At 33.9% G+C, this 11,800-nt stretch overlaps 1 protein-coding gene across 1 annotated transcript in view; it reads left to right on the top strand.

Annotated features, from left to right (window-relative positions):
* The window catches only part of LOC110445941 (endothelin-converting enzyme homolog), a 76,834-nt gene that overhangs the window by 56,443 nt on the left and 8,591 nt on the right, over window positions 1–11,800 (top strand). Inside the window, exons 16-20 of the mRNA XM_021490833.1 lie at window positions 73–140; window positions 549–673; window positions 1,992–2,057; window positions 4,127–4,222; window positions 11,318–11,394. Coding sequence (XP_021346508.1) covers window positions 73–140; window positions 549–673; window positions 1,992–2,057; window positions 4,127–4,222; window positions 11,318–11,394 — 432 coding nt within the window. The remainder of the gene's footprint in view (window positions 1–72; window positions 141–548; window positions 674–1,991; window positions 2,058–4,126; window positions 4,223–11,317; window positions 11,395–11,800) is intronic.

Here is an 11,800-nt window from a genome sequence, read left to right as displayed (position 1 = left end):
TAGTCTGATGGTGACTGGTTAGCTAGTTTGATGGTGACTGGATAGTATTATATATTTATGTGCATGTTACAGGTCGTTAAACTTTGGTGCTATTGGTGTGGTGATGGGCCATGAACTAACACATGGATTTGATGATCAAGGTGAGCGACCACTATTTTTTCAATACACATCCCAGACAGTAGCTGAATATAAAATACAGCTTGAGAAAAAAATTCAATTAAAATTTGAATTAAAAACATTTAACTAAAATTTTGTGTTGTTTAATATTTAGTATTTTTCATAATTATGTCATTTTCAGATCAGCTAAATATTATTATAACTGCTGAGATACAGTGATCTGTCAAACTTTACAGCTGTTTACAGAACACCGGAGCCAAAAACTGAAGTAACCAACAAAAATGGACTGTATTAATAGCTAAGCTCTATTGATATGCAGAGATTCTCAAACTACCAATTAAGTAAGCAGGCAGTAAATGTTACTAGAATATATTTCAGAACCACAATGATCATTATGCTAGGATAATTAAAAACAATTTTTATTTACCCAGGACGTGAATATGACAAGAATGGGAACCTTCGACCTTGGTGGAATAACCAGTCGGTGGTGAGATTCCAGAAGAGAGCAGAATGTATGCAGGACCAATACTCTCAATATAAGCTGAACGGTGAACAGGTGAGGCTTCCATAGCAACGCTGATCTGGGAATGTTATTTAATGTAGATTAATTAATAGCTGCTGGTATCCTAGCCTGATGGAGAATGTTACCAACCAGATACCTTTTCCCTGTAGGGAGTAAATCTTTGATATCCTACACCTTAAGTAAAGGGATGTAAGTCTCTTCAGTAGTCATCCTATTGTTTCCTCCTCATCGTGTGTAGCCCAGGGTTGGCAAATTGTTTGTCAGGAAAATGGTGTTGGGACCATTCAGGTGTGGAGCATCCTTTGACCAAGTGAGCTCAATGGTGTATAGGTGGGGGTTGTTGTCTTCCTAGGAACAGAGTGGTAAATCCCTAAACTCCTACTCCTTCAGTACTGAGAAAAGGATCTCAGCATCATTTAATCTTGAGCATCATTTTGCCAAGTAGAATCCTACTTTAAGAAATGGAGATTTCCTGACCATTCAGTTCCTGTGAGGCAGGTTAAAGGTTTCTCAGGGGAGATGATCATGATCTATATTTGACACATATCAGGGATTTTAGTGGACAATATGCATACTAAACACACAAAAAAACACCAAAAAAAACATTGTAATACATCATTGTATTATGAAGCTGATTGATCTGAGATATTGATTGACAAAAAATTATAAAAACTGCAATTTAACAGTTTTTAGCTCACCTGGCTGGAGGTCCGTCTGCCTGTCTAGCCGTTTGGCATTTAATGTTTACTTTAAACAAATGCAACTCCTTCTGAATAATCAAGAGGCCATGGGTGATAATATTTGGCAAGTAGCATGCTGGAATGAAAGGCTACCTATGTTGTTCAAAAGAATGGTCTTGAATCATATTCAAGGTCACAAGGGTCAAATAAGTTTTAAAGGTTAAGCAACTTCTAAAAAGACATAGGGTGGTGATATTTGGCCAGTAGAAGACAGTTAAAGATTTACCAAGTTTGTTCATTGGAATGACCTTGACATACTTTCAAGGTCACATATAGCCAAATGTTTATAAACCTTTAAAGGACCTCAACTCAAGAAACTGAAGGTCTCGGGTGGTGATATTTGGCAAGTTGCATGCTTGGATGAAGGGCTATAAATTCTGTTCAACTTGTTTGACTTTTAAGGTCACAGAAGTAAAATGTGTTTAAATTTTTAACAGATTCTTATGAATAATTGGAGTAATAGATACTGATATTTTAGTGCACTTTAAAGGTTACAAGGGTGAGATTTTTAAGGTTACAAGTGTGAGATTAATACCAGGTGAGCGATGAAGGCTCATTGGGCCGCTTGTTGCAACATGTGATAATTTGAATAAATACTGTTTTGTTGATAGATCAAAGGGAAGCTGACACTAGGGGAAAATATAGCAGACAATGGTGGCCTCAAGTCTGCATACCATGTAAGTCATAGATTTTTTTAAACAAAATGTTCTAACAGGACATATTATGTTACAACGGGATTGTCTGTCTGTCTGTCTGTCTGTCTGCATTTAAGTTCCTGCAAGGTACATGCAAATCAGTGGCGGATCCAGAGGGTTTTTTTGGGCTTCAGGAAACCCCCCACCCTGAAAATTTTCTTTAAAAATCATGTATTTTCACCATTTTCCTCAATTTTTCCCCACGTGGAACCCCCCCCAGGAAATTTGGAACCCCCCCCAGATAGGTCTCTGGATCCGCCACTGCAAATTGCTGATTTTTTTGTTTTTTTTCTATGAAATTTGGTAACAGGCTTAAAAGTGTACACTGAGGACAAGTTTAAAATAAAATTGATTAGCTCACTGTCCTGATTGGACGATGATGTCTACACAAAGATTAGCTAACTGTTCTCTGATTGGACGATGGTGTCTACACAAAGATTATCTAACTGTTCTCTGATTGGACGATGATGTCTACACAAAGATTAGCCTACTGTTCTCTGATTGGACGATGATGTCTACACAAAGATTAGCTTACTGTTCTCTGATTGGACAATGATGTCTACACAAAACCTTATCCAATATGACCAGATTCTGATGAGATGTGGACAATATCTCTATTGTAGAAAGAATAGGCTAAGTTTGAACTTGATCAACATTGGTCGTATGTTTTCTGTACTATAATCTACTGGAATCTAGCTCCACTGTGATGAGTCTTAGTCAGTATTGAAAGTATCAGCTGTGAAGGATGAGTTCCTAACAGGAGTGAAACCTGTCTTAAACAGCACTCTGGTTTAACTTATCTAACAGGAGTGAAACCTGTCTTAGACAGCACTCGGGTTTAACTTATCTAACTGGAGTGAAACCTGTCTTAAACAGCACTCTGGTTTAACTTATCTAACAGGAGTGAAACCTGTCTTAAACAGCACTCTGGTTTAACTTATCTACTAGGAGTGAAACCGGTCTTAAACAGCACTCTAGTTTAACTTATCTAACAGGAGTGAAACCTGTCTTAAACAGCACTCTGGTTTATCTTATCTAACAGGAGTGAAACCTGTCTTTAACAGCACTCTGGTTTAACTTATCTAACCGGAGTGAAACCTGTCTTAGACAGCACTCGGGTTTAACTTATCTAACTGGAGTGAAACCTGTCTTAAACAGCACTCTGGTTTAACTTATCTAAGAGGAATCAGTTATGAGCTAACAGAGGCAATACCTTTTCTCCTTTAACTCACCTGGCCCAAATGTTAAACTCTGTGACAGACTTCTTCTGACTAACAAACAGGACCTGGGCGATGATACTTGCTGGGATAAAGAGTTACCAACTTTGGTCAAATGAATGACCTCCATCCATATATTTAATGTCAAAGGAGTCAATTGTCTTAAAAAAAGCTTAAAAAAGTTCTTCTAAATATGTGTGACGTAGCATGCAGTGATAACTAACTACGTATACCAGGTTTGTTCAAATGAATCATTTAAACCCTCTTTTAAAGTCACTGGGGTCAAAAATATAAATCAATCTTCAAGCAACCTCAATATCAAAAACACCCAGTGTGATGATATCTAGCCAGTAGTATACTGTGATAAAGGGATACCATGTTTGATCAAATGAATGACTTTGATTCACTTTCAGGGTCACTAGGGTTAAACGTATGAAAAAAAATGTTTAAAACAATTTCTTGATTAATACCAAAACGCCAAGGGTGATGATATCTTGATTTATACCAAAAACCCCAGGGTGATGATATCTTGATTAATACCAAAACACCCAGGGTGATGATCTTGATTAATACCAAAACACCCAGGGTGATGATCTTGATTAATACCAAAACACCCAGGGTGATGATATCTTGCCAGCTGCATGGTTTGATTAATGGCCTTGTTTGACTTTCATTCCCACAGGAGATAAAAGTGTTCAAATCTTTCAACAGGTTCTTTCGAATGACCAATAGTCCTAGGACAAAATATTGAGGTGAGAAGTTTGATTTAGTTCATTTAACTTATTTGACTTTGACACACTTTGACGGTTATTTGATATGATTGATGTTGAACAGGCCTATACAGATTGGATTTCACACCATAATGATGAGCGCCCCCTGCCAGCCATCAACCTCACACACAGACAACTCTTCTTCCTCGGGTTCTCCCAGGTGAGTTGCACTAACTGTTGTGGGAAATGGAATATCACAATAAAACTTAACACAATATCACAATTATATAACCACAGGTAAGCTATTACATGTGTCACAGATATTTTATCACAGGTAAGTTATTACAGGTGTCACAGATACATTATCACAGGTAAGATATTACAGGTGTCATAGATACATTATCACAGGTAAGTTATTAGGTCACCTGAGCTTTGCTCAAGTGACCTATTCTAATCGCTTTCCGTCCGTCGTTGTCCGTAAACCTTTTACATTTTCAACTTCCTCTCAAGAATCAGTGGATGGATTTTTTTCAAACTTGGTCAGAACCATCCTTGGTAGATGAGGCTACAAAATTGTAAAATTGAGATTCCTACCCCAACCCCTGGGGCCAGGGCGGGGCCCCAAAGAGAAAATTAACCAATGTTTCAAAAATCTTCTTCTCCAGACTTAGAGGTACTACATTCAATTGCAGTGCATAAAAAGAAAGATCATCAGGGGCTTTATTTAAATTGTACATTTCAGGACCCCCAAGCTATCCGTTCTTACTTGGGGAGGGGGTAAAGTTTACTATAGTTTTTATAGGGAAACAACACTTTTGGATATATTTTGACAACTTTCTGTAGGAAATTATTTTTACTTGTTGAGAATTATCCTTGGAGGAAGATGGTTTCAAATTGTAAAATTGAGATTCCTACCCCAACCCTAGGGGCCAGGGCAGGGCCCCAAAGGAAAAATTAACCAATATTTCAAAAATCTTCTTCACCAGACTTAGAGGTACTACATTCAATTGCAGGGCATAAAAAGAAAGATCATCAGGGGCTTTATTTAAATTGTACATTTCAGGACCCCCAAGCTATCCGTTCTTACTTGGGGAGGGGGTAAAGTTTACTATAGTTTATATAAGGAAATAACACTTTTGGGTATATTTTATCCATTTTCAGCAGAAAATTACTCAAACTTAGTCAGAATCATCTTTGGTGAATGAAGGTATTACATTGTAAAATTGGGATTCCTGCCTCATCCCCAGGGGCTAGGGCGGGGCCCCAAAGGGTACCAATATTTTCAAATTCTTATCCTTTGATGACATATGACAAGAATTGTATTTCACTTAGTTTACATGCTGATTTCCACATCACATCTAAACAATAAAATAAAGCTACCAGTACCTATGATATAACGCAGGTGACCGCTAAGGCCCTTCGGCCTCTTGCTACAGATGTCACAGATATTTTATCACAGGTAAGTTATTATGGGTTTCACAGATATATTATCACAGGTAAGTTATTATGGGTTTCACAGATATATTATCACAGGTAAGTTATTATGGGTTTCACAGATATTTTATCACAGGTAAGTTATTATGGGTTTCACAGATATATTATAACAGGTAAGTTTTAACAGTTATTACAGGTGTCACATGTATATTTAGCCCAAAGGGCCAAGTGAACTTATGCCGTGGTGCGGCATCTGCCATCTGTCCGTCCCGCGTCCGGTGTCAATATTTTACTTTAAACATCTTCTTCTTAATAACCAAGAGGCCTAAGGTGATGATATTTGACCAGAAGCAAACTAGAATGAAGGGCTACCAAGATTGTTAAAATGAATGACCTTGATAAATATGCAAGGTCACAGAGGTCAAATATGTTTAAAACCTTTCAACAACTTCTTCTGAATAACCAAAAGGACCAGGATGATGCTATTTGGCCAGTTACATCCTGGGATGAAGGGCTACCAAGTTTGTTCAAGCGAATGATCTTGATAAATATTCAAGGTCACAGGAGTCAAATATGTTTGAAACCTTTAAACAACTTCTTCTGAATAACCAAGAGGCCTAGGATAATGAAGTACATGTAAATAAACATGATTTGATAGAGTTATACAATAGTTAGGTAATACAAATTCAGAGTTATACAATAATTAGGTAATATAAACTTAGAGTTATACAATAATTAGGTAATACAAACTCTAGAGTTATACAATAATTAGATAATACAAACTTAGAGTTATACAATAATTAGGTAATACAAACTTAGAGTTATACAATAGTTAGGTAATACAAACTTAGAGTTATACAATAGTTAGGTAATACAAACTCAGAGTTATACAATAGTTAGGTAATACAAACTTAGAGTTATACAATAGTTAGGTAATACAAACTTAGAGTTATACAATAGTTAGGTAATACAAACTCAGAGTTATACAATAGTTAGGTAATACAAACTTAGAGTTATACAATAGTTAGGTAATACAAACTTAGAGTTATACAATAGTTAGGTAATACAAACTCAGAGTTATACAATAGTTAGGTAATACAAACTTAGAGTTATACAATAGTTAGGTAATACAAACTTAGAGTTATACAATAGTTAGGTAATACAAACTCAGAGTTATACAATAGTTAGGTAATACAAACTTAGAGTTATACAATAGTTAGGTAATACAAACTTAGAGTTATACAATAGTTAGGTAATACAAACTCAGAGTTATACAATAGTTAGGTAATACAAACTTAGAGTTATACAATAGTTAGGTAATACAAACTTAGAGTTATACAATAGTTAGGTAATACAAACTCAGAGTTATACAATAGTTAGGTAATACAAACTTAGAGTTGTACAATAGTTAGGTAATACAAACTTAGAGTTATACCATAGTTAGGTAATACAAACTTAGAGTTGTACAATAGTTAGGGAATACAAACTCAGAGTTGTACAATAGTTAGGTTATACAAACTTAGAGTTATACAATAGTTAGGTAATACAAACTCAGAGTTAAACAATAGTTAGGTTATACAAACTTAGAGTTATACCATAGTTAGGTAATACAAACTTAGAGTTATACAATAGTTAGGTAATACAAACTCAGAGTTATACAATAATTAGGTAATACAAACTTAGAGTTAAACAATAGTTAGGTTATACAAACTCAGAGTTATACAATAGTTCGGTAATACAAACTTAGAGTTATACAATAGTTAGGTAATACAAACTCAGAGTTATACAATAGTTAGGTAATACAAACTCAGAGTTATACAATAATTAGGTAATACAAACTCAGAGTTATACAATAGTTAGGTAATACAAACTTAGAGTTATACAATAGTTAGGTAATACAAACTTAGAGTTATACAATAGTTAGGTAATACAAACTCAGAGTTATACAATAGTTAGGTAATACAAACTTAGAGTTATACAATAGTTAGGTAATACAAACTTAGAGTTATACAATAGTTAGGTAATACAAACTCAGAGTTATACAATAGTTAGGTAATACAAACTTAGAGTTATACAATAGTTAGGTAATACAAACTTAGAGTTGTACAATAGTTAGGTAATACAAACTTAGAGTTATACAATAGTTAGGTAATACAAACTTAGAGTTATACAATAGTTAGGTAATACAAACTTAGAGTTATACAATAGTTAGGTAATACAAACTTAGAGTTATACAATAGTTAGGTAATACAAACTTAGAGTTATACAATAGTTAGGTAATACAAACTTAGAGTTATACAATAGTTAGGTAATACAAACTTAGAGTTATACAATAGTTAGGTAATACAAACTTAGAGTTATACAATAGTTAGGTAATACAAACTTAGAGTTATACAATAGTTAGGTAATACAAACTTAGAGTTATACAATAGTTAGGTAATACAAACTTAGAGTTATACAATAGTTAGGTAATACAAACTTAGAGTTATACAATAGTTAGGTAATACAAACTTAGAGTTATACAATAGTTAGGTAATACAAACTCAGAGTTATACAATAGTTAGGTAATACAAACTTAGAGTTATACAATAGTTAGGTAATACAAACTTAGAGTTGTACAATAGTTAGGTAATACAAACTTAGAGTTATACAATAGTTAGGTAATACAAACTTAGAGTTATACAATAGTTAGGTAATACAAACTTAGAGTTATACAATAGTTAGGTAATACAAACTTAGAGTTATACAATAGTTAGGTAATACAAACTTAGAGTTATACAATAGTTAGGTAATACAAACTTAGAGTTATACAATAGTTAGGTAATACAAACTTAGAGTTATACAATAGTTAGGTAATACAAACTTAGAGTTATACAATAGTTAGGTAATACAAACTTAGAGTTATACAATAGTTAGGTAATACAAACTTAGAGTTATACAATAGTTAGGTAATACAAACTTAGAGTTATACAATAGTTAGGTAATACAAACTTAGAGTTATACCATAGTTAGGTAATACAAACTTAGAGTTATACAATAGTTAGGTAATACAAACTTAGAGTTATACCATAGTTAGGTAATACAAACTTAGAGTTATACAATAGTTAGGTAATACAAACTTAGAGTTATACAATAGTTAGGTAATACAAACTCAGAGTTATACAATAGTTAGGTTATACAAACTCAGAGTTATACAATAGTTAGGTTATACAAACTCAGAGTTATACAATAGTTAGGTAATACAAACTTAGAGTTGTACAATAGTTAGGTAATACAAACTAGGAGTTATACAATAGTTAGGTTATACAAACTCAGAGTTATACAATCCTACATCTGTTAGCTCCAATTATAAATTATCAAACAAATCCAGTTCTTTTACATTGTGTGTATTTTTTATTAGATAAGCTTGAATACAGATAGTTTTTGCTAATAATTTTTAATACGTTTCCTCCTTAGATCTAGATGGCTTGGGCAGGTAAATAGAAAATGAAATTCATCTTTTATCTCTGTTAGGTCACAGTTACTGCAATATCTGTTATTCTTTGCATTTCTGTACCTTCCCATTTCTATTGAAAGATTGTGTGCTGACATATGTAATTTGGTAATCATGATTCGATATTAATTCGGTATAAACTGTATTAAGTAAATTGCAGCATCAAGGTATCTTTTATATATTTATAGAGATCACATTTACTTGAAATGGCCAATGAATAAAGTCTGCTTTGCTTGATCATCTATGTGCTGTTAAACTTTAACCAATACTTAAACATTCAAGGCATCTGATTATTTGCCAGAAGAATTCGTCCATGCTCGAAATATACCATTGCACATGGATTTTTTAACCCGCATTATATTTTTACAAAATACCTAATTAACTCTTTCTATTTCAACTCCTTTATAACTTCTCCATATTTCACAGCCATAATATAATATACTACTCACATATGAGTCAAAGAAGTGTAACATCATTTTGATGGGTAATTCAATGTGTTTACATTTAGACTGTAAGGCAAAAAGGGCTTTACGCCATTGCTCTGCTACATATTTAACCATAAAACTGAATTTGTCATTAAATCTAAACACTACCTCCAAATAACAAAATTCATCAACAATTGAAATTTTGTTGCCGTTATATACCCAGTTTTCTGATTCTCTAATACTTCCACTATTTCTGAAAACCATAATTTTGGGGTTTTTTCTGTATTTTCCACTTATTTATTAATTTCCACTTATTGGAATTAAGATTGTTCAAAAGGCTTTGTAAACCTTTGATTGGCTTAGAAAATAAAAGAAAACATCTGCATATTATAAAAAGAATAACTAATCTTAATTCCAGAAAATTTGAATTCCAGAAAATCTTAATTCCAGAAAATCCTCATTCCCGAAAAATCTTTATCGGAGGCGCATTTTCTGTAAAACTTTTTTCAAAATCATTTACAAACAAAGAAAAATTAAAGTAAAGGGGACAAAATTTTCCCTTGCATCAATTCAACATTATTTGAAAAAAATGTTTGAACATTTGCCATTAACTAAAACACAAGATTTAACTAATGAGTATAAAGACTTAATTGTAGACAAAAATTTACCTCAAACGCCCAGCTTTGTTATCTTGTACCACAGGCTTGCTGTATCTACAAAATCAAAGTTAACCTGTACCACAGGCTTGCTGTATCTACGAAATCAAAGTTAATCTGTACCACAGGCTTACTGTATCTACGAAATCAAAGTTAACCTGTACCAAAGGCTTACTGGATCTACAAAATCAAAGTTAACCTGTACCATGGGCTTACTGTATCTTCGAAATCAAAGTTAACTTGTACCACGGGCTTACTGTATCTACGAAATCAAAGTTAATCTGTAGCACAGGCTTACTGTATCTACGAACTTAAAGTTAACCTGTACAATGGGCTTACTGTATCTACGAAATCAAAGTTAACCTGTACCACAAGCTTACTGTATCTACGAAATCAAAGTTAACCTGTACCAAGGGCTTACTGTATCTACAAAATCAAAGTTAACCTGTACCATGGGCTTACTGTATCTTCGAAATCAAAGTTAACCTGTACCACGGGCTTACTGTATCTACGAAATCAAAGTTAATCTGTAGCACAGGCTTACTGTATCTACGAACTTAAAGTTAACCTGTACAATGGGCTTACTGTATCTACGAAATCAAAGTTAACCTGTACCACAGGCTTACTGTATCTACGAAATCAAAGTTAATCTGTACCACGGGCTTACTGTATCTACCAAATCAAAGTTAACCTGTACCATGGGCTTACTGTATCTACGAAATCAAAGTTAACCTGTACCACGGGCTTACTGTATCTACGAAATCAAAGTTAATCTGTACCACGGGCTTACTGTATCTACAAAATCAAAGTTAACGTGTACCACGGGCTTACTGTATCTACGAAATCAAAGTTAACCTGTACCACGGGCTTACTGTATCTACGAAATCAAAGTTAATCTGTACCACAGGCTTACTGAATCTACAAAATCAAAGTTAACCTGTACCACAGACTTGCTGTATCTACGAAATCAAAGTTAATCTGTACCACAGGCTTACTGTATCTACAAAATCAAAGTTAACCTGTACCACAGACTTGCTTTATCTACGAAATCAAAGTTAATCTGTACCACAGGCTTACTGTATCTACGAAATCAAAGTTAACCTGTACCAAGGGCTTACTGTATCTACGAAATCAAAGTTATCACATACAGGTATCATTGGTATCACAGTACCACAGTAATAGATTTATTATTGTGTGAATTTTGATGTGACAGTATATAGCTTGTCTACACTAAAGGGTGTGACAGATACTTTATAAATGGGAGACAATTTAGTGGGGATGTAATCACCTATGTTTTTGTATCCTAGGTCTGGTGCTCTACAAGTCTTAAGGAAGCCGACCACCTACAACTATTGAGTGACTCACACAGTCCAGCAAAATTCAGGTGAATAAATTATATGCATGTCTATCTGGTCAGAAAAAAACAAAATTTGCTTAAATGATAATCATGTAAATTGAAGTTACTGTCTTAAATTGTGCATATAAATTAATTAAGTGGAAATCTTAAATGCTATGATAAGGTCTAGGAATTATGATGATCTCATCTTGAAACAAACCAAAACAAAAGCATGAAATTCTCTGTTAGCTCACCTATTCAAATGGACTCCTCAGTAAAGCCTTAAGGACTCTGCAATGTAGTCCTAAAGACTCCTCAGTATAGTCTTAAGGACTCTGCAATGTAGTCCTAAAGACTCCTCAGTATAGTCTTAAGGACTCTGCAATGTAGTCCTAAAGACTCCTCAGTATAGTCTTAAGGACTCTGCAATGTAGTCCTAAAGACTCCTCAGTAT

The sequence above is a fragment of the Mizuhopecten yessoensis genome, unplaced genomic scaffold (assembly GCF_002113885.1).
Source record: "Mizuhopecten yessoensis strain PY_sf001 unplaced genomic scaffold, ASM211388v2 scaffold2423, whole genome shotgun sequence".
NCBI classification, from domain to species: Eukaryota; Metazoa; Mollusca; class Bivalvia; order Pectinida; family Pectinidae; genus Mizuhopecten; species Mizuhopecten yessoensis.
Note: the sequence above shows the minus strand (reverse complement) of the source record. Positions and strands in the feature narration are given on the sequence as shown.